Source organism: Amblyomma maculatum, chromosome 1 (assembly GCF_055883805.1).
Source record: "Amblyomma maculatum isolate TAMU_Amacu chromosome 1, ASM5588380v1, whole genome shotgun sequence".
Classification (NCBI taxonomy): Eukaryota; Metazoa; Arthropoda; class Arachnida; order Ixodida; family Ixodidae; genus Amblyomma; species Amblyomma maculatum.
This window is the reverse complement of record NC_139344.1, coordinates 383885464-383908811: the sequence shown is the minus strand read 5'-3', so window position 1 is coordinate 383908811 and position 23348 is coordinate 383885464. Positions and strand designations below refer to the sequence as shown.

Here is a 23348-nt window from a genome sequence, read left to right as displayed (position 1 = left end):
GATTACAAGCATGGGTACAGATTTCTCGCTAGCAGCAACGTCGGCTTTTTATGTGTCAGGCCCAGCCAGGCCACGGGCAGCCAGTGCCCACAGAAAACACAGCAGAATGCCAAAGACATGCTCATGCATTTCTAACCTTACTTACCCCCTTGGCGACAACTGAGCAATAAACAACTCGTTCATCACCCACTAACTCTATACACCACAGAAAACGCTTACACCAAACAATAAATAAACTTTATAGGAAATCAGAACAACGTTTCAGGCAGTCATCGTGTTTTGTATTCACTCTACTCAGCAACACCACTTGCGACATCACTGGGCAAAAGGTTTCCGTGTCGACTTGGAACATATCTCCACTTGTCAGGTCTGAAGTTCGAACAAGAATCTAAACCTATGTTCAAACCGCCTGCTTCAGGAGGCCAGTGTATGTCTTGACCTTGGTCGCAATGGACATGTCAACAAACTTGTCGCCTATGCTGACAATCATGCCACCCATGATGTTGGGGTCCACCTGCAAAAGTGCATGCCACATCCGTCAAGACATCAAAGGGTACAGCTGCTGGTCAAAAGTAACGAAACACAGAAATCATTGGGTAGCCCCACGGGGGAAAAACTCCAGAGATCATATTCGACCACTTTATCCTGTACCAGCATGCACTGCTTCGGTTTGGTTTGTGGGGCTCAATCTCCCAAAGCGACTCAGGCGATCAAACACGGTGCAGTGGAAGGTTCAGGAAATTTCGACCACCTGCAGTGCTTTAATGTCCCCTGACATTGCACAGCACACTGGCGCCTTGCTTTTCACCCCCATCGAAATGATGGCAGCCGCCACGCGCGATTCGATCCCGCATCCTTGGGCACAGAAGTCAAGTGGCCCAGCCACCGCACCACCATGGTGGGGCAGTATTTATTTGTTAATTACAATTAATTACCAGATACAGTACAGCCTAAGAACAATGTACACATAGCAATCAATTTTACAAAGTATTTCAAGCCCCGAGTTTGACAAGTTACAAGCAAACCAAAACAGTGTACACATGAACCTCAAACCCACAAAATATTCAGCTGTAGAGGTCGCAATCAAAGCAAAAGTGTAGGTTCGCAAAGTGCCGCAGCACAAGATGCAAGATGTCTCCGGGGTGAAATGGACGCTGGGGAGTGAGCCGCCAGCAGCCTTGGAAACCGGAAATGCTGGACGCATTCAATTTTGCACACTAATCTGAGTTCCAAACTCCTGAGTAGTGGTGAATGGAACCGGTTTTTGCAGTGTGCCCAAGCAGCTGTCTCAACGTTTTCTCTGAATGTAGGAACGAAAATCTGGCCGAGGCAAAGAATTTTGGTGCGAGAACAGCTAGGCATATACATCAACCTCTCCCCACCCCCCCCCTTCGTTCATCCATCAATCATCAACGAAAACATGCGGTCAGGCGCGATCATGATGTCGGCCTTTCTTTCATTCCCTCAAGAAGCCATTTTCTATCATGCGTGTTCCATTGATTTGTGGCAGTGGACGGTGCAGGCCCTAATCGCTGCATCATAAAGCGAACATACTGAACACCAGGTTTGCATAGCCGTATGAGCTGAGCAAGCTGGCACTCCTGTCAAGAGCACAGGCAAGCTCGCCCCCCACTCCTCACCACCCATACACCCACTGCAGGACCTAACGTCTAAATACAGACAAGCTCTGATGTTACCGCTGGGCATCATCTTGGAGCACTGCTAAGAAATGCGCTGTGGATGGCAACAGCGATCCACAGCGCAACACGGAGGGATGCGTTAATGGCTATCACTTTTTTTTTTTTCAAATTCTCAGCGGCAAAAGTTCTGAGTGAGTTCATTACGAGACTAAATACAGTAATCGAGGCGCCTGCTAACCCTCTATACCATGCGCACCAATAGTAAACTATGTAGGTCAACGTTGCGCTCTAACGTTGGGATGCTACAGCATATCAAGCATAAGCATTGCTTTGCGGTGCAACTTCGCGGCTCCACGGTGCAGTTGCTTCATTAGCTGGCTGCAAAATTGGGATCGAGCATTCCAACAAAGCACCAAAAACCTTCCAATTAACTGGGCTAATATAGACTGCCATTTCGAATTGAGCGGTTAAATTTACACAAGAAATTACGGGACCACAGAAATTCTTGAAATTATACAGAACTTCAAATTGCGCGAGTTTTAATTATTGAGGTTTTACTGTACAGTGCAGAACTGGATTTATCCCAGCAAGCAAATCACGGCTCTACAGTATGAACCCTTGCGTAGAGTTCTCATGCTGTCGCCCTGTGTCTCCCTCTGTCCACTTATTTGCTGCACCTTGAGGGAAGGAAGTTCCATAAGCAGTAAGCAGACTCATGCACAGGTAAAAGGACACAACGGTTACCTTCTTGGTGAGTAGGAGCACTTCTCCCTTCTTGAGGAATGCCTTCAGTGCTGTTTCAAGCTCCTTTTCCATGGTGGCATCCAGGGGCTGAAACAACAGAGCCAGATACTCATCCCCAAGTGCCCAGAGATGAAACGGCACACCTACAGACAATGGCATCTAACCAATTAAACCACACTAGCCTCTGCACTGCAGTGCGACAGGTACGTCAGATAAGCTTAGATAAGAGGACAATTGTCTGCGAGGTGAAATGGACGCTGGTGAGACGGAGCAGCCAGCGTCCTTGGTAACCGCAGGTGCCAGGGGCATTCAATCTTGCACACTATTCTGAATTCCAAACTCCTCATTGGTGGTGAATGGAATCGGTTTATGTAGTGTGCCCAGCTAGCTCTCAGCATTTGTTCCAGGCTGTTACTACTTGAACAGCACAGACATCAAGATATACACAGAAAAATAACATCTTCAGCCAAGTTTTTTCTTTTTTACTTGCTCATTCATTTGTCCAGCAGTTCTCATTCACAATAAAGGACAAAATTAAAAAAAAAAAAGGAGCGGGTAGGGGGGAGTGGCAGACCATGATTCCCAGCACCCTGTGTAAAGCTCGACACAATAGTGAACAAAATCAGCTTTTTGACATTTCACTACACCTAACAAGTTGCCCGTCGAAATTCTTGACTTTATAATGTCATCTGATATTTAGCTTCTTTAAGCAAAAATAAAAGCTTCAACAGTGGACTACCTTTTGTCACAAAGTGAGAGTTCAGAGTGCCAGTAACTGCAGAATTACTTGTGCCCAACTAAGGCCTGGCTTTTTTCGACAGACCTCTCGTGATCCTCAACCAAACCACTGACACAAACACATTCTTGACTTTACAGGGCCTGTCCACGTCCTCCTCTCTGTTTACCCTAAATCATGCCACTTGCCCAGCACTCCTCAATGTGTCAGTCACTGACTGGCATGACGCATTTGCCCCTCGCTTCCACTGTCTTGTCAATGCAATGCATTGACAATTTGCCTTCCGTGCCTCGTTTTTCATGGAGCAACACGACCAGCAGTCGTATTTTTCAGGTGTGACCCCGGAAGAGCGAACAAGTGGCATAACCAGCACGTGACACTGAAGGAAAACTCACCAGTCAGTGGCAATAGGTGGAGGAAAGCGCTTACATTCACATTTCCCAAAAACGAAGCTCACAAGCAGTGCCCCAAACGAATTTTGTACCAAGTGTGTACTTCAAAATGAGTAACTGAGCTTTCAAGACATTAAATGGAGCAAGGTAAAACTGACATGATTGCTTAGTTAACTTCGGATGTGGTTACAAATTTATAGTGCACAGTGCTGCTGAAGTAGCGTAGCAGCTTGTAGCATTCACCATCATCATCAGCAGCCTGAATATACCCACTGCAGGGCGAAAGCCTCTCCCATATTTCTCCAATTAACCCAGTTCTGTGCTAGCTGCATCCACTTGACCCCTTAACCTCATCCGCCTACCTAACTTTCTGCCGCCCCCTGCTAAGTTTACCTTCCCTTGGAATCCAGTTTGTTACCCTAAGCGACCATCGGTTATCCTCTCTTTGCACTACATGTCCTGCCCATGCCCATTTCTTCTTGATTTCCACTAGAATGTCAGTAACTTGAGTTATTTCTCTGATCCACTATGCACGCTTCTTATCTCTTAATGTTATCCCTACCATTTTTCGTTCCATAGCCCTTTGCGTTATCCTCAACCTAAGTACAGTCGCCGACAGATTATTCGGACCTCACGGGGACCGCCGAAAAATCCTAATAAACAAGTCCGAAAAAACAAAATCAGAAAAAAAAAAATGAAGAAAACTATTTTTATGCACTGGCATGCCCTATGCACTTATTCAGGCCCCGCAATTGACTGGAAAAATTCGTGAATACGCTGCTGGACGCTCCTCCGTTTGCGAGCAATCAGATCGGCTTGAATCTCGGAAAGGGTCGTGCTGTCACTGTAGGCAGCTGCAAGCATCGTCACCGCATTCACAAGGTCCGCGTGCGACGGCAGCAGAACAGGTGGTGCATCGTCCTCTGACTCAGATTCGTCGTCAGGCGGGACAGCAGACACCTGACGAATTATCTCGTCATCGTCCAGCTCCGCGCATGTGAGTGCTGCACTGTCGGCATTTGAAAAGTTCTCAAAGGTGACTGCGTCTGGGATCACCCTGCCGCCACTGCGCAAGTCTTGCAGCACATGTTCGCTATCTGTGGGAAGCATGTCGGACAGGAGATCCTGGGCCGCGGCATCCGCTTCACGAACTCCAACAAATCCAGCATGCCGAAAGCAGTTTCGGAGTGTGGCTGCAGTCACTGCCTTCCAGGCGTCAGCAAGCATGCTGATCGCCGACAGCAGAGTTACAGCATACTGCTTGCCGGCGTCAATGCACAGAACCATGCGGCTCAGCAAGCGTGCTCTGTATAGCACCTTCAAATTTTTAATCACACCCTGGTCCATGGGTTGAAGGACGCTCGTTGTGTTTGGTAGCAGGAATTCCAACTGAATGGATTTTAAGTCATCAATGTGGCCATGTGCACTGCAATTGTCCACAAAGAGTAACACCTTGCGATTTTGGGCCTTGAATTTCCAGTCCAGCTTGCGTACATAGGCAGCGAAAAGATGCTGCGTAATCCAAGCTTTCGAGTTGGCTTCATTATACACGGGCAATGTTTTTACCCCCTTGAAGCATCTCGGGCTCTTTGATTTCCCAATCCCAAGAATCGGGAACTTTTCGTTTCCCGACATGTTGCTGCCAACCATCACTGTGACCCGGTATTTGCTATGCCTTCCGCCGTGGCAGGGGTCGCCAGACACGAACAGCGTCTTCTCGAGTAACATCTTATAAAAAAGGCCTGTTTCATCACAACTGAAGACATCAGGCGAAAATCGGTCCAGCAGCGACTCCAGTCTGTCAGAGCGGTAATTTGTTACAAGAGACTGGTCCACGGCACCACTCTCACCGCACATCTTTTTGAAAGTGAGGTCGTACCTCTTCTTAAAATTACGGAGCCAGCCATCGCTAAACTTAAAGCCTTTGATGTTCATTCACAGTGCGAGGGACTCCGCCTTTTGTTTCAGAAGATCGCCAGACACTGGCATCCTCTTTGAAACTGTCGCACACAGCCACATGTGGAGCGCTTCTTCGAGCTTCGGGTGGCTGCCCTCTCTGAAATTTTTTCTTTCCAGCAGTGAAGAAGACTTCAATGATTTGTTCAAAATTTTCATTTTGTTTTTCATATAGTCCAACACAGTCCGCTTCGAGATGCCGAACGCCCGGGCAACTTCGCTCTGCAGGCGGCCATTCTGCACTTGATGGATCACGGCGATCTTCTTCGCCATTGTCATCATTGCGTATTTGCCGAGCTTCTTAGCTGAATTCCCCGGCGCTGACTGCCCCGATGTTGGTGCCATTCCCGTGTGCTTCGATGGTCTCACTGCTAGGCGAACACAACACACAAGGAACACAAATAGAATGAACACTGCACACTATAACTACACCGCACGCCGTCACAAAGAAGAAAGAAGAGACGACCGGGCCAGCGGCAATTGGATTTGACCTGGATATGGATGGGCCAGACCGAAACTAGCCATTGTGCCGGAACACACAAAAACGATGATGATGAGCGGACTCCGCTCCTACCGCCACCTCTTGGGGTGGTAAGGAGGCTCATTCCAAAACCGAAATGGTGCTTCATGCTTCGGTCAGCGTCAGTGTGGGTAGCTGCTGTCGATCGAGTTGGCTCGAGTAGGGTCCGAAAAATCAAATGAGAGGTTGCGAAGTGTCTGAAATTTCGGTATTTGTTATGCATTACGGTATGGGAAAGGTGACGGTGCCGCGAAGCAGTCCGAATAATCGAGTATGTCCGAATTTTTGGAGTCCGAAAAATCAGTCGGCGACTGTAGAACCCTCTTGGTTAGCCTCCACGTTTCAGCCCCATAGGTAGTACAAGATGCAACTGTTGCATGCTTTCCTCTTAAGCGATACTAGTAAGCTGCTAGTCATAATCTGCGAGTGCTTGCCAAATGCGCTCTATCCCAATCTTATTCTTGTTATTTCCTTTTCATGGTCCGGATCTGCGGTTACTACCTGTCCTAAGTAGACATATTCGCCTACTACTTCCAGTACTTCGCTACCTAATGTAAACTGCTGTTCCTTCCCAAGGCAGTTGAGCATTACCTTAGCCTTCTGCATATTAATTTTCAAGCCTACCTTCCTACTTTTCCTGTTTAGGTTATTAATCATTCTTTGCAGTTCATCTCCTGAGTTACTTAGCAAGGCAATGTCATCCGCAAATCGCAGATTACTGAGGTATTCTCCATCTACCCTTATCCCTAACTGCTCCCATTCCAAGCCTCTGAATACTTCCTCTAAGCAAGCTGTGAATAGTACTGGGGAGAACATGTCTCCTTGCCTAACACCTTTCTTCATGGGAATTTTGTTACTTTCTTTCTGTTACTTTCTTCTGTTACTGTAACTATGGTTGCTATGCACCCTCTATATGTACCTTCCAGCACTTTCACGTACGGCTCATCTGCCCTTCGATTTCGCAATGCCTGCATCACCGCCGAGGTTTCTACTGAGTCAAATGCTTTCTCGTAATCAATGAATGCTATGTATAAGGGCTGGTTATATTCCGAACATTCTCCTATCACCTGGTTGATGGTATTAGTAGCATTAGTAGCGTTCTAAAACTGTAAAGAAAAAAAAAAGGAAAAAAAAAAGCATTCAGGCTAAGTGGCTGGTACCGTCAATGAGGTTTCAGCAAGACAGTGCAAGAGCGTTCTGAAGGAATGCAGAGTAAGCTGGCTAAACGAATAAAATCAAAGGCTTTAAGGGGGATGAGGGGATCGGAGCAAACATTATTTTTTTGACTGAGAGAGATGACATTTGGCAGGCTGGCTTGAAATAGCATCAAACCAAAAGCTACAAAGTTTCAAATGATAGCTTCAGTAGTTTTTATTTCATCACTATTTATATGCTAGTCACATGTTGCTTGCTCGTGGAAAGCCTAGCATGACAGCAAAGTGGGCTACGGGTCTGCAAATGTTCTCAATACTTACTAAGAAGTATGGTCTAAATCAAGATTCTCCTTATTTTTATACTTTTCTGCTCTTTTCCTAACTGATTCAGTGTGCATCTTCTCTTTTATGTTTAACATATCATGCTCTGATTACTCTAATAAAAATGGTGAACCTAAACGGCAAATCTGAGGCTGTCTTGACGCAATGCCAAGCTTTCTACAAGCAAGGTGATAAGCTCAAAACGAAGTTTATAGAAAACAAGCTTGAAAGTTTTAAACTGGCAAGCTCTATCTAAAATGCTCCTGCACTGTAATAATTTGGTGTCTCTGGCAGCAGGCGATTTCTTAACCCTTTGTCCCTTCAAGAGATGGGCTTTGTGTGCCTTCTTAATTGGCTGGGAGTCTATTCTTCTGGAGGAGCGGAAATGGCATCTTCCTGTGAGTCAGTCAGCGCGAACTTGCACTCTGTTGCTGAAACTGCGTGCAGCGATTTGCAAACACTCAATGCTGCTTGAAGCAATAAAACGCAGTTTCCGCGAGTAATGCAGTAATGACAGTCGTGAAGGCTGATGCAAGTCACACGGGAAGAAATTTAAGAGAACATTACAAGAGCTTCCACGAATGCATCCCCACCACCAACCCCTGCGCCGCGGTGTCATCATTGAGGCCACAGCAGACGCTGCTCACATGTGCCATTTTCAGCCCGATCGCACGCTCTTTGTGGGCCATGCCAATGACAACGAAGGGCATAACATTACCGCTGCTACTCCGGTTGACAATGGTGAACAAATGGCTAAGCTAGACTGTCCACGACCTTGAAGCATCTTCTACGCACACGAAAATCCAGTTGGTTGCAACAGCAATGCCTGCATGTGTATGCATCATGCTGAAAAACAATCACCACAGTATAGCTGGTAACTATTTTCATCAAAAAAAAAAAATAAAAAAACGAACATTTGGACTCCAAAGAGATTGAGAGATTAGTCTTGAAAACGTCCATGTTCCTACGAAGCGCGCAACGATTCCTGAATGAAGCCAAAAATATTGAGCAAGTCTGAATTATTGAAGTCCAAAAAATTAGTCGGCCAATTTACTGCTTCAGAACGCTGGAAAACTAATCCGCACAGGCATACTTGTGCTCGCACATGCCAAAGATAGCCTCACAACCGTGCAAGTTCTTTGCAACCAGCGATATCGTTGAGACGAGCAAATCCAGAAGTCACCTGTAGGCCTCCCAATAGCTTGCTGCCGCTGTTGCTACGCGTTAGGCCGACGTGCAATCGATGTTTCAGAGCAATTGAGAGTACCAAGAAATAGCCACGGAATGCTCTCGGCGCTTCAGAAAAAGTCGCTTGAGCGGAGCGGCTTATCTAAAGCAGAAGTTGCGACGTTTGACACACCGAAGTGATCACTTTTGCATAATGAGCAACAAGCCACCATTCAAGGGGCTGTCAAAAATAGGGCCTTCGCTTCAAACTGAGTACAAGATGAGGACAACGCCATATGAAGAACTAGAAAAGCATCTGTCTTGGTGGTTTAAGTGTGCTCGCAGTGCCAATTTTCCAAAAAGCTGTCCCATTTTGGACCAGAAGGCACGCGCAGCAATAGGGGCACCTGCAGAAGATTTTAAGCAGATGGCATTTTTAACACCTTAGAGATGGGCCTTTTCTTTAAGGTGCTTCCACTAAAAGCTCTTGCCTACAAAGGTGAAAAGCCTGAACAGGTGACTGACTTGCTGCTGCCCAATAGATATTTTGGCCCACGCCTGGGAACAAGGGCAGGCAAGGAGTGTCACAAGATGTTTCCACCACGCAGACTTCATTCAAAGCCCACAAACCAACGCCCCATGAAGAGGCAAGTACTACCCCTGACAATGCTCAAGCTGACACTGCATTCACTCAAGCAGTCCGTTCTCGCTACAGGACCTAACGCCGCCACAAATGTAGTTGTACTTTTTAGTTGTTCAGCACTACTCTGAGCACAGAGAGTGCATAATTTCTCCCAAGCCTTTGAACGCGCACACTTCGTAAAAATAGCAACTCAGGCTGCCAGGATCGATTACATTTTTTTTTGTCTGAGCAGCCACATCAGCAAGGGTTGGTGGTGCAATTTAAATAGTCGTGCTTTAAGAAATAGGCACACTTTGCCTAAATAAAACTTCTGACAAATGGAACGTGTTCTAAATTCCTTTCAAGTTCTGTTTCAAGAGGAGTCCACTATATCTGCTTCAAATGCTGCTGACAGGCTTGGGACACATCTGTATGCTGAACATATTTCACCCATGCCGCTGCTTTGGGTTCTGAACACGTCTTCACTTACCTTGGCAGTGACCACCTCGCAAGGCACCTCCCCTCGTACGGCACCCATGATACGCGAGAAGGCACCAATCACTGGCATCACATAGCGGGACCGGCCATTCTCAGCCAGGGCACCTGTATGGCAGGCCAGCCGTACCGCAGAATTAGGCATGGCACGCGGCAATCAACACCGTCAAGCTTCAGTTTGCTTCCGAGGGGGAGCATAGAGGAAGGCTTGAGATTGTATTTCACTAGAGAGGATTTGTTGTACCGACGTTACGCCACATGTGGGCATTACTGCAAAAGCCAAAATTCGATGCCACAGCCTTGAGCCAGCACCCAATGCCATTACCACTACCAAGCCAATGTGGCAGGGTAAGTCTAACCTCAGATAGCTGCTCAACTAGGCGGCATTTTGAAACTGATGCCTAATAATCAGAGAAGAGAAACTGTGAAATTGCCATCTATACTTATTGATATCTCCTGCACGTTACCAGCAAAACCGCGAGATGTCAACAGTAATAAACTGACCAGTGATAACAAAAATAACAAATATATTAACAATTTCCACTTTAGATTTATAACACTGCCTGTATCTACCCCATCACAACAAATAGCTCAAATTGCCAGCTTTTCAAAGGCATACAAGAATTATGACATCAACTTAAAACAAAATAGTTTCAATGTACAGCTACAATGGTCTAGGATCAAAATGTTTGTGGGTGGAAATGGTTGCCAAGCATGTTTGCACAGTCAACCTTGGATGTCCCACAGCAAGCATGCTTGTTAGGTTATCTAGCACACGCATCTGAACTCAGCCCAGGAACAGCACAGCTGGCTGACTTGGTTTCGGTGTGCGGTCAGTGATTCCCACATACTCAGAGCACTTGTCTGGCCCTCAAGACTTTTGTTTGTTAGTTTTCCATTGTGGTCATAAGATGCAACTTCAGCTGGAAGAAAACCTCATTTCTTTTTAAGATCCTTCTATCATGCAGATTTCTGCAAAATTATGTCAAGTGTATTTAATACATTTTATGTACCAAATATTGATGGCTGTTTCAGTTTCTAGAGTTATGCAATGTCAGAGGTCTGTATGGGGTCACATGAGGCAACCCATATAGACCATACGAACCTCCTTAGCAAATATATATACTATATATATATATATATATATATATATATATGGACACATGTGTGTATGCACACGCACACAAAAAAAGGCAGTGCCTGTTCGTACCAATAAGGTTTATAGTCAGGCTGCTGAACTGCAACTTTTTCAGAGCATCTTGGAGGGCGTCTGGAAAAAAAAGATAAACAAATTGCAATAACATTAGCATACACATCTATTTTTGTTAGCTGGAAACCTATCAGATTAATCTTAATCTGAATGGTATCAATCAAAGTGCAAAAAACAGTTTATCAGGCACTTGATAAAGATGCAAGAAGGTGAGGATTATGGCGTTTTAAAAGTTCGGAGGTGACTCAAGCTATGTCGGAGGGCTCAGATTTTTTTTAGGCAGCCCGATGATTTTTAACTTGTGCTGATATACAAGTGCCCTGACTGCGACTGAACCCATAGCCCTGGAAGCAGCAGCCAAACCCTAACAGATCTTTCTTGCCCAGAATTTTGTTTGCACACACCATTCTTGTAAGTTTTCCTGCTGAAATTTTTTTGCAACATTTTTTTCTTCATAAAAAAAATCTTCTAATTACAAACAGACTGCACCTCACCACACAAAATGTATATATGAACATTTAATGAATATTTAATGTCATGCTGGCCAAAGTTTGACATTTTCTTAGACTGACGAAGAATTTCAGCTATAACAAGTCATAACAAGCTGCAATACAACTGTGACTATAATTTTGCTCTGCAGTTTCTTGCAAGGTTTTCAGATACTTTGCCTTGGTATCCGGCAAATTTTAACTGACATTTAGAAATCTTAAAGTTCTCTTGGAACGCACCTCTCTTGACGAGTTTGTTGACCAGAGGGTTTTCAACGAACTGGGCAAGCTTGGTGTCTTGCTCCATCAAGCCCTACAAGGAACAAAACAGTAACCATTCAGCTGCCTCGCAGCAGGTTCCTTTCTCAGCACAAGTGACACAACAGGCCAGTTATAATTTCTATGCCATGGTGCGATGACTACGGCTGCACATACCCAGTCACTGTGAAAACAACTGTCATTTTACAGACATTAAATCGAACAAGTAGTATTAGTCGAACAGCAATGCCGTTCCAAAATAACTTATACCCCTGTCACACGGGCAAGTTTAATGACACTTTCACAAAGTGCATTTACGCAGGAAGAATGACACTTTCAGTGCTTGCTGTCACACGGCAAAATACAAGCGTCATTTTGAAATGACAGCAAATGGCGGCAGTGCACATGCAGATGCTGCAGCCTTCTGCAGAAATTGTTTTATTTTCACAAAAATACCTTAAAACGCAATTTATAGCAAGTGTACTGTGATAGTCAGCACTTCAGCCATCGACATGCACCAGTGTGTTGTGCGACGAAGACAAAGAAGTACGCTGGGCTCGCCGTTGCAAGGTCCTCTCCTCACAGCTCTCCACCTGAGCGTCAATAAACGCCCTCTTACAATTGGTGGAGGTGCCGGAAACGACCCCATCCAAACTGGAACTGCGAAGCCGTACACTGCCCTCTACGACCGCCATGCAAGACGAGTCCACTTCGACGCTGCCGGCCGTTCCACCCACGATCATGTGCTCTGGCGTCGTGCGCCAGCGTGACCCTTGCCTCTTCAGTGGCACGGCCGATCAAGATGTCGAGGACTGGCTGTCATCGTATGAAAGAGTAAGCAGCTACAACAAGTGGGATGACTCATACAAGCTCAGTAACGTCATATTCTATCTGACGGACGTGGCGAACCTCTGGTTTCGCAACCATGAGGCTGACCTGTCATCTTGGTTGACATTTAAAAAGAATTTCGCGGAAGTGTTCGGCCGCCCGGCAGTGCGTAAGCTCCGTGCCGAACAACGTTTACACGATCGTGTTCAGCGCGCTGATGAGACCTTTACCAGCTACATAGAAGACATCGTTGATCTCTGCAAACGAGTCGACCCGGCCATGCCGGAAGCGAACAAAATCCGCTACATCCTCGAGGGCATTACTGAGGACGCCTTCCAGATGCTGGTAGCGAAAGATCCCACCAGCGTTAGTGAAATCGTCAAGCTTTGCCAGAGCTACGACGAGCTCCGCAAGCGGCGCGCTTCTAGGCGCCGCTCCAGTGTGTGCGACGAAGGCGTATCCGCATTAGCCCTGGGTGGTTCGCCAACTTCTGAAGGGAGCCCGCTGAATCAACAGATCAAAGATTTTATTCGTGAAGAGGTCGCACGTCAAATTTCACTCCTTCCCCATTTTCAAGACTCAGGCCGCCTCGTTCCTGAACTGACTCCATCTTTGGCCCCTACTATACGCCGTGCCGTGCAAGAACACGTCGCTGATGTCTTGCCGTCCAACCCCGTGCTGCCGCCTGTGACGGCACCTCTCACGTATGCCCAAGTAACGGCTAGGCCACCACCTTCGCCCACGTCTGGCTCCTATGTGCAGGTCCCTGCCTACCGTTCACCGCCGCATGCTGAGCCTTCGTTCCAAGCCCCACCCTCAAGGTTCCGTCCACATCCTATGAAACCTTGGCGTACTACGGACAACCTTCCGATTTGCTATGCCTGCGGTCGGCCGGGCCATGTTGCACGCCTTTGTCGCCAGCGCCTCCAACCTTCACAGCCTGACATTCGACTTTACCCGTACGATACAGACTCACGCTCGCAAATGATTCCGCCCGGTTCTCAATTTGTCTCACAAGATCGCCAAACCTATGCCACTCGTTGATCACATTCTCCTCGGCGCCCCGGGGCCCCGCTGTGCTTTCCGCGCCATAAGTCGCCAGGATGGCTCCTTTTTTTTACCCAGGGGGAAAATGTACTGTGATAGTCAGCACTTCAGCCATCGACATGCACCAGTGTGTTGTGCGACGAAGACAAAGAAGAAGTACGCTGGGCTCGCCGTTGCAAGGTCCTCTCCTCACAGCTCTCCACCTGAGCGTCAATAAACGCCCTCTTACACAAGCATAATTACACCAAGCTAATATTCAGAATTTATTCATGCATCTGAATGCATACTTTTGACTAAAAAAGCATTGTTATGTCACACTGATATATTTGACTGTGCTTTTTGCTAACGTGGTTACTGCTGTTCACATGCTAAGCAACTTATGTTTATGCTATATAGTTACGCTGCGAAGCTCGGTTACAGCAAACCTAGCCTTGTGACTGATTTGCATTGTTAACAGAGAAAATGACAGCGCTTACATACAGAGTGGTGTCACCAGTGCTCGAGTGAGAAAAGTGCAAGAGCTTGTCTGATTCAGAGCAGCGTGCATTTTTCACACGAAATCACGTTTTAAGGCCAATACATAATATAATAGGCAGTGTCTCAGTGCCTGTCCGACGGCGCTTCTATGCAGCCTCAACTGTCCAGCGGCGCAGCAACCATGTACGGCAGCATCGTCACGTCTTAAACCATGTACTTTATGTATATTCTTGCACCCTTAGCATCAGTTGTGACGGAAGCTAGTTTAAATTTACCTGCTTGATTACTTTGAAGTAACATCCATTGCTTATGACCTCCTTTGAACTCTAACACTAAAAAAGGCATTTTAGCTTGTAGTGATTGCTTATTTCAGACACAAAAGTGATCTTCAGTTTAAGGGAAGCATATTGGAGCAATGTTTATAATACCCCTCATAGATGAGCAAGTTTAGCATCACTTTCAGCTGGTGACACTCGCCTTTAGTGTCATTTGCATCGTGTCACACGATGAACCTTAATGACACTCGCTGCTGAACGCACTCGGCACGAAGCGAGTTCGGCAAACTCACTGCACTTTATCCGGCAGCCGAACGTGTAGTCTCAACAGCAGGGCATTCACATATTACTTCTACATTTTAGAGCGCAGCTCTTTGGCACCCATTCCTGGGCTTCGCATCAGCGTTGTCCCTCTACTCTCACTCCCACCTTCCTTCCCTTATGGGGCGATTCAGGTAGCCACGAAAACAAATGTGACCGATATTGCGCCTTTCTATTGTAACCAGCTCCCCTTTCACTCCCACTTTCCTTCCTTCCCTTATGGCATGATTCAGGTGTCCACAGAAACAGGTGAGACAGATACTGCGCCTTTTCATTCCTGTGAACCAATTATGAAAGGCACGCTTCAGAGCTCAAGTGGAAGACGTGACCACACAGGGTACACACTGCACAGATAATACATGAATAATGCGAGCGCCCACACCGAACTGTAGGGTAACATGGGCAGTAACCGAGAATTCAAACACTCACAGAGAAAAGCATCATATTTTGACGTAGTTTGCGTATATACAGGTAGTTTGATAGTCCAAATCTCTAGCCAATCGTCCATTGACTTTCGAGGAAGGCCTGGCCCGGATCTAGCCCACCCTCATTTTCCTTTAAAACATACTGCTAGAAATCCGATGAGACACTTGCTAACTTTGGCTTCAGCGTTTTCAAGTCAGTTTAAGATATTTGCGAAGGCTCTTCTCGTCTGCAGCTTGTGGCATTAGTCTCTTCGCCACGCAACGTTCCTATGGGCCCTTGCGCTGCCTCAACTTAATTGCTCTCTTCATTTCTCCGACCTCAAAGCTTCCTTCATGACAGTCAAGAACTGTTAGTGGAATGTTTCTTCAAGGAATATGTGTGAAAAATAAAATAGTGCTCTGTAATTCTACATTTATGTCTTACTCAAAATCTTTGAAATTTGTATAGCAATCATAATCAAAAATAAATCGGTATGCTCGTTCCCAGATATGCCAATTCCCTGAAACCAAGCCGACACTGGGGGTGCGTCACGGTCAGAAACGCCCGACAGCGAAAGGGTTAATTGCAATAGTGGACAGCAACCTTTGTGTAAAAAAAAAATGTTTTATCTAGTGTGGAAACAATAAGGCTTCCAAATTCAGATCCTCCTATTTCACTGAAGCGCTGCTGGTACTGACCATTATCTGTGCGTTGAATCAGCTCATGCTACCGTTGGGACCTGTTTCTCGACCTCGGCTCAAGCAGCGCTAAGCATCCAAAGTGGCTTTCTTTTCTTATTTACATGAGCATTTACTTACAACATAGTTTATAGCTGCTTTCACGCGCTGCGACGGACGGCCAAATTGTGGTGTCGGCGTGGCTGCCACGAACGCCACGCCGGAGCAAGTCGCGACGGCGGCCTTCAGAGACACACGGACACAGACGCTAACCGACGCTGAGAACTACAGCTCCTTTATTCTGTGCGCAGCATCTTAAATAGACTGCCGGTAATACAGCATCCCATGAGGTGAGTAATCTTTTGTCAAGGAAACCGAAACCACGATACAACACAAGTCTCCCGAGCTCGTGAATTCCAAGTGGCAATGTGAATGTACTGCGCAAGAAAACATGCCAGAGGAGGTTTTCGTCAGCTACATGCACCGCAAGTATGGCGGCCAGCAGCGTAGTTGGCCGCCACTGAATACCACCTATATTTTCTACTCTGTGTGTGTATGCGTGTCATGTGATGCACCTAACGTGCTTGGTTTCTTTGTCTTATATGAGGCCACCAGTTCTCGCTAACTGGACAATATTACAGAGAGCAACCTCATGCAAATGAGAAAAAGATGTCTTTTGCAATCACATGACCACATCTGTTAAAGCGTGAGGGCAATAAACTTGCATCCAATGTATGATCGCGGCTAATCACCGCAGCATCACTCACCTTAAGCCTGAGGAGTTCCTTCTCGACTGCATCGAGCTTCTTCTCCTTGGAGGCAGCAGAAAAGAGTGCCGTCGCATACCGGCCCTCAATGCCAAACACTGCTAATGGGGGCTGCAAAAATGCGAGACAGCACTCTGCTCAGACAAGCTTCACAAGTAGGAAAATTTTCAATACAATTATTTTCAATAGTAATAGATTATCTCGACGGCCAGAGCTCGTTTCAATCCTTACCAAAGCATTTAGTTTCAATACTATAAAAGTGATCGCTGCACTGACCTTGGTACGCACAAGAACTGCAAGTGAGCATACATGTACATACTTACACAACGCTGCCTTTATGCCGCCTGGCACTGCATTTACAATGTTCTTATTCGTTGCTCGGTGCAATGGTCAAAAAGTGCCGCAGTTTAAGCAGAGAGCGCTGAAATAAGCACGCGATAAGGACGAGACACGCAGTAATTCTTAAATACGGATGGCCACATTTAAAAAAAGCACCAAAGCTGCTCACTGCTATTCACAATCGGACCCCACGTTTCATACTCACCTTGATGAGACCGGCATTGACCGCACCGGTCGTGGAGAAATGGCGAGCCTGAAAAAATAGGCCGTTGATGCAAGAAAAAAAGAAAGACAGAAATAAGGTTAGTAAGTCAAGTATCAAATGTTTTTGCAGTTGTTAACACTACTTATACATCGGTAGGGTAAGATTTATAATTTTTATTATAAAGCACGAGGAAAAAACCGGATGGAAAGAGGCTTAAACCCACTCAAAATTACTGAAGTATCCGGCTAAACTGTTATTATTTTAGTTGCTTCCTGCAATAATGTGCATCGAACAGCGTTTTCAGCTCTCCGGTTACTTTTTCCAAGATGTCATTACTATAGGGGAACAAAATTTTCAGAGCTTACCAAAGTCAGCACACGGCCGCAACCCGCCATGTTGTGAAGGTCAAAACGACGAAGACAACCATGGACAACCTAGCAGCCCTGGCGATAATAATAATAACTACATTACCGCCTAGCGGAATATATTTTTTTTTGTCAGTTCAGTAAATTTGAGCGTATTTTTGTGTTATAGACCGAGACACACTAAAGTGAATCTGATCTATAATTTTGTGTAAACAGACACTCGACGACTCAACCACTCAGACTCAACCCCCGCGCCGTGCTTGCTTCTTGCTTGCTTCTTGTTTCCCCCTTTCTCCCAGATGGTGCACGTGTAGCACGGTGCGCACGCATTTCGCATGCTGCCGCTCTGCCACTCCAACAACGCGCTTGATTTTGTGGCGTCTGCCTTGCGCACCTGAACGCCTGCAAACATGCCAGCGTACGAAATGACTATGATTTTGCGTACTCTGACAAAAGTAAGTTGGCCAAATATATGTGATCCGCGACGAGGAAGAGGGCATAGTGTCGCGATTCACATGTATGCTCTAATGAGCCCTTCGTTTCCATTTCTGCTTTCAGCCGGAGCAAGCAAGCGCTCTCAAACGCACGGGCGAATACTTACTGAAAAATGGAGCCATTCTACGTTACATACAAAACCTGGGCACGAAGGAACTTCCCCTTAAGATGTCCAGACATGGTCAAAGAAACTGGCACGGCAGGTTCGTTGCAGATCTTGCTCGCCACTTTGTAGCTGTGAAATTTGCATGTAGCACGTACTCTGTTAGGCTGCATTAACGCCTGCGTTTTCCAAGCAGTGACTCGTCTTGCATATGATGATCGTCCTTCTCAACAATGTAAGCTGAACGGTATGCGAAATTTTCGGCATAGATTTAGCATCCGGAGCATGCATGTACAATGTAAACGTGGTATTCAATAACTAAGTATTAGTTACGAAATAAAAGTAATTGTTCATTGGCGTCCACCAAAGCGCGGCTCCTACACCTTAACAGACTTCCGTCAAAACACTCCATTGTTCTCATTTGACTGCTCTAAATATTTCCAATATGTAACTAGACGAATTTGCACTCGTATATGTGCGGTTATTTTGTGGCCTTTGCGTCTTCTGTTGCATTGAAAATAGCTGTTCAAGTTCAGTACGTTTCATAAAAACTGTTTTATGACACAGTGAATTCTTTTTGCTGCTTCCCGAATGTTTTTACTGGAAGGTTCTTATGTACAGTGTTCTGCAACTTTATCGGAACCGTCTTGGAAAATTTTCCCACCAGTCGAAGCAAGAAAATTTTCCAAGACGGTTCCGATAAAGCTGCAGAACACTGTATGTATATGTGGCTTACTTGTGACATCTTAAGTTACATCAGGCCCCCTTGCTTCCAAAGTGCAGGTCAGGGCAGGTATGGATAAGCATAATGTACAAATTTGTGGTTGAACTTAAATATTGGACGGCATAAACTGTGGAAAGGGAGGTGGTAGGTAGGACATTCTGATGTAAGGAGTGGGGAGTATGGAACAGGAAGCAAAATGATGTTCTAGCAGATATTGAGGAAGAAATATGCTCGGGCCTTTAATCCGAAATGTGGATAATTGGTGGTTTCCAAGAGTAATGGAGAGTGTTGCAAGAGAGAGCAAATGTAGTTGTGAGGAGCTGAGTAAAGCGAGTGAATTGGATTAGGAAGTTTTTAAGGTTAGGGTAGCTGCACACAGGGCAGGACAAATTTGGTTAAAATTCAGTAGACGTCTGGCCTGAATTGGATGTAGTTAAGCTGTGTATGAAGAGGAATTCAAAACAAACTCGCAGTACAATCAATAGGCAGAACATATTGACAGCCTAGTTAGGCCAAGTCAGCAGATAAACACAAAAGTAAATGACCGCCAGGAGTAAGAGGCAGGCCACTGTGGAAAAAAAAAAAGCAGCAACGTGGTTCTGCTTTTTTCTGCCTCTACCACCTGCGACAGTCGGTACACTGTAGAGCCGCCTTCTACAGTTTACAGGTGGCAAAATGGAGGGAGGAAATATCTCCCCCTTCCTCTAGCTGGTGGGAGAGAAAGAAGAGTGGAATGCAACGAAAGACTTAAGTACATGTAGAGAAAAATTTGCTTAAATTGCAGCATCCTACTGCAATGAAGTTAGGCAGATACAAGACCTCTGGTATGGTGGAAGTGCCATAGCACACAAATGCTAAGAATGAGGAGGCAGAAGGAAGATAAGGAAAATAGCAAATGAAAACATTTCATAATTGCTACTTCCTCTTCATGTTCTCAATCATCCCTTTCATTGCATAGATTCTAATCCTCTTAATATTTTTTTTCCCACCTCCAGGTGCAATCTCTACCACTTCACATTCTGCCAGTGTATGTACAAAAAAAAAAACAGAAAAGATTATAAACTTATGGTACAAAGCTCAACAAAAGTATTGAAAATTGAGCAAGACCCAAATGGAAGTTGCTCAAAAAATGCTAGGCAATATATTGATAGAACAGTAGTCAAGATTTACCAGCATGAAGGAAAGTGATGCACAGAGAAGAAAGAGAACATATTGTCATTACTGTGACCTATGTTACAGCGCCACATTGTTTTGTTTGTTTGTTTGTTTTCATGTGTGTGCATTTTTCTGTTTTAAAATGCCATGTCTTTTCAACTGGTGTGTGTACGTTCTCCTTGGCAAGTTCCAGTGTACCATTGTGTACAATCGACCTGCAGTTTTCATTTTTGTGCTGATAGCAAAAGAAAACAGTCTCGTGAACTCCGTGTGCTTGTTAAACAAGCGCTACTCAAGTAACAACCGAGGCAGTACACTGTTGTACAGAGCCTTTGTTATTTTTTTTTCCCTCACAGCTACTTTCTGTACCGCTTCGACGGCCCGCCAGATCTTGTAGAATCAATGCGAGGCGAGATAAAGCGAGACGTGGACGTCATTCGTGCCACCACCATCGCACTGACTCCGCCAAGGACTATTAAGTGTACCCTCGAAGAAGAGATGCAGCCGCCTGCCTACCGACCGAGTGTGCAAGCGCTCATGGCACAGAGCCAGATGAAGAAGAAGCAGACTTTTCAAAAGCACACCGACGGCCCAGTCTGAAGAAACAGTAGATGCATATATGGTGTGTTTCTCTGTGTAGTATAGTGCTTGTACAGTTGCAGTCGTGCTGGCAATTGCTTGGCTCAATTTATTTCGGCTCCGTGATAAATAAAGTCACGCAGAAATCAATAATTGGGATGCTGTAATTGGTTCCAGATTGTACAGCTTACCCGTAGCACTTGCTACTAGGCGAAGGCAGGTATAGGGTACATTTTGTTTTATAGTTATTTGGTTGTTTGTTATGCAGCATTAGACAAGTAGGTAGGAACACTGGATGGAACCCTTATTTCTGTTTCAGACTATAGATTCATCATGTATAAGCTTCACTTGGGCATAGATTTAACAAGTCTCATTTCCGGTCAAATGACTATGACCTGAGTGAAGCATATTAGTGCAAATTTTAAGGACCATAACATAAAAGGACAGAGCAAGCACCTATCCTGCCCTTCTCTCGCCCTCACTGTTTCCCAGAGAAAATCTGAGGAACACTTTAACACCACCTTTAAAGGTGTAATGCAGCAGCGTTAATGCTGTCATCTGCGGCTTCCTTTACGGATCCTCGTTCGAGCACATACACTCTGCTACAGTAGAACCCCGTTATAAAAAAATCAGTTGTAGTAAAGTTAAATGGCAGTCCCAAATGCCTTCTACAAGGACTGTACTTTTTATTTTTTTCATTTATAGTTAGGAGCTCCTGGCTGTAGTAACATACCTCTCATGGAATGATGGTGTCAGGGCATGCACACATAGTAGAATCAGGTACATAGAACAAGACTAAATGGCACCTGTAGAGTTGTCTTAACCACCAGGCTCATGAGCAGTGAGGAGAAAGCTACTTTTCAAAGGCCTTGGAGCCACGAGGCAACGCACAAATAAAACAAAAGTGACTGCAAACAAAGAAAGAAGGTGGTGCGGGCGGCCAAGAAAGTATATAGACAATAAAGATGCAGTGGTGCCAGGGAATGAGGGAGGGCAAATGTTCGCAACATTATGCAGCATGAGGCAACAGTGGGATTCACAGTAACATTCAGGTGTTCACTGTAAAATGTGACGCCTTTCCTATAAACCTCTACGGCGTATCTCATAGCCTGAGTCGCTTTGGAATGTTAAACCCCATAAACCAAACCTTTCCTGTAAACAAAATTTTTTTGCAGCAATGGGGAAAAAACAGACACTTTGACAATGCGTGTGCATTCCTGCGGCACTTTATTATAGCAGGTCTTTCTTAAATATTGTCACCGAAATAACACTTAAGTTGCAATAGGTGATGCCATCTTGACGTAAAGCTTTGATTTTCACATGGAGTCAAACTTCTTAACTTCAAAGCAGCACTATATCAGCAAATCAAGGACTAAGTGACCCTGAAATGTGATATGCAAAAAAATAATCATTATATGAAAAGACAAGAAGAGGCGAAAAGTCTTTCTGAGTTTTTCATTCATAAAGCAACACTATTATGCTTAGCAAAATAATTGGCACCCTAATCTGTGCTACGCTTACATTGTTCCGCTGCAGGAATGCATGCGTGCTGGCCAGATTGTGAGGAAACTTAGTTTTAATCACATGTGTGTTGCTGTGCTATCGTGCAGGACTGCGAGTAGTGACATGCGGTAACTGAAGTAGCACACATAGTTCATGCTGGTGACATCGCCGTGTCCCGCAAAGATATAGTCAGTACAAGATATACTTCTAGTAGTGGCTTAAAGTGGGTTTTTCACAGTTGTGATTTCAAGTAGTTCACACGTGAAGGCTGTCAACCTCTGCTATTTCTTAGCGTTGACATTAAAGTCGCTGCAAATGATGAGGGGAGCGTCCATTCTTCTTCCGTGGTTAGTGTTCTCACCTGGCGCTTCCACAGGCTGTCGTGTTCTTGTCGAAAGCTTTCTCGGCGATTGGCAGTAGCACTGGTGGAAGGTTCCGCCAGTGGCCATGTCATTATGTAAGCTCGTGGCGTCTTAGCAAAACAGGTGGCAGTTTTACAAGTGCGATGCTCAAAAGACAAAATTATCGCTCATACACTAGTATAGGAGGTATCCACTGACCAGCCGTGAGCGGTGCATTGTGGGTAATTGTGATGCAGTCGGCCATCTATGTGTCCACCGAAAGAACAGGACGAGCATACGTATCAACAGCAGTCATGGAGTTCCACAAGCAGTGGCATCTGCAGCTATGATTTATTGCTGTAATAGTCATACACAGAGCAAGCAACGGAAGCTGAAGAGCTACGCGAAAGACTGCAGCTTTTTTAAAGCGACAGAACACTGGCCAAAATATGTCATGAGATTATGGTGAAGATGAAAAAAAAGCCTTGCCTCATATAGTACAGATCGAGCACTATGATTTCAAAGAAAACAGGCTTCACAATTTTAATTTGCCATTGAAAATCGCATAAATACTACTGAGGCGCTATCTAGCGAAGAAGCCCTATTACTTTCGGTGTATTACCCAAAGTGACAACATGTCAGCAAAATATCGCTAATTTTCGTAAATGCACACTGTTCTTTTTTTCTTCTAGGAGGGCTTGTCATAATTTATTATATTTTGCGCTCTCTACACTGCGTCCAATAAAAACCACCCCTCCTTTCGCCCCGCGAGAAGCATGCTTTCAGGTTTTGCCCCTAGATAGCGCCACGGTGTTTTGAAATTCTGTGAATGAAGCGATGATAGTGCCCACAAAAATTTTCGGCGACGAGGCGTGCGTTATTGTGCCATAACAACCTTGAGTGTGAAACTGAAAAGGACGTTACCCTAAGCAAAAAAATGTCTAATAACTGTCTGGCGAGTGAAATTTATATTTGTTTTCTGTACGTCTTTTTTTGTCGACCACCAGTCATTGCGGTCGCTGCTCATGGTTTCCAGTAT

The 23348-nt window shown here is 45.3% G+C and overlaps 2 protein-coding genes across 2 annotated transcripts; one reads left to right on the top strand and one right to left on the bottom strand.

Annotated features, from left to right (window-relative positions):
- Positions 1-215: 215 nt before the first annotated feature.
- ATPsynO (ATP synthase subunit O, mitochondrial) lies at positions 216-17552 on the bottom strand. The gene is made up of 8 exons (XM_084593395.1): positions 17410-17552; positions 17045-17092; positions 16501-16611; positions 11686-11758; positions 10958-11017; positions 9743-9855; positions 2385-2471; positions 216-514 (listed from the first exon to the last, which is right to left on the bottom strand). The coding sequence occupies exons 1-8, from the start codon at positions 17437-17439 to the stop codon at positions 401-403; spliced, it is 636 nt and encodes a 211-aa protein (XP_084449521.1). The 5' UTR covers positions 17440-17552; the 3' UTR covers positions 216-400.
- Positions 17553-17666: 114 nt separating this feature from the next.
- mRpS6 (mitochondrial ribosomal protein S6) lies at positions 17667-20618 on the top strand. The gene is made up of 3 exons (XM_084593428.1): positions 17667-17864; positions 17968-18107; positions 20243-20618. Exons 1-3 carry the CDS (start codon positions 17820-17822, stop codon positions 20484-20486), a joined length of 429 nt encoding a protein of 142 aa, XP_084449554.1. The 5' UTR covers positions 17667-17819; the 3' UTR covers positions 20487-20618.
- The last annotated feature ends 2730 nt before the right edge of the window (positions 20619-23348 follow it).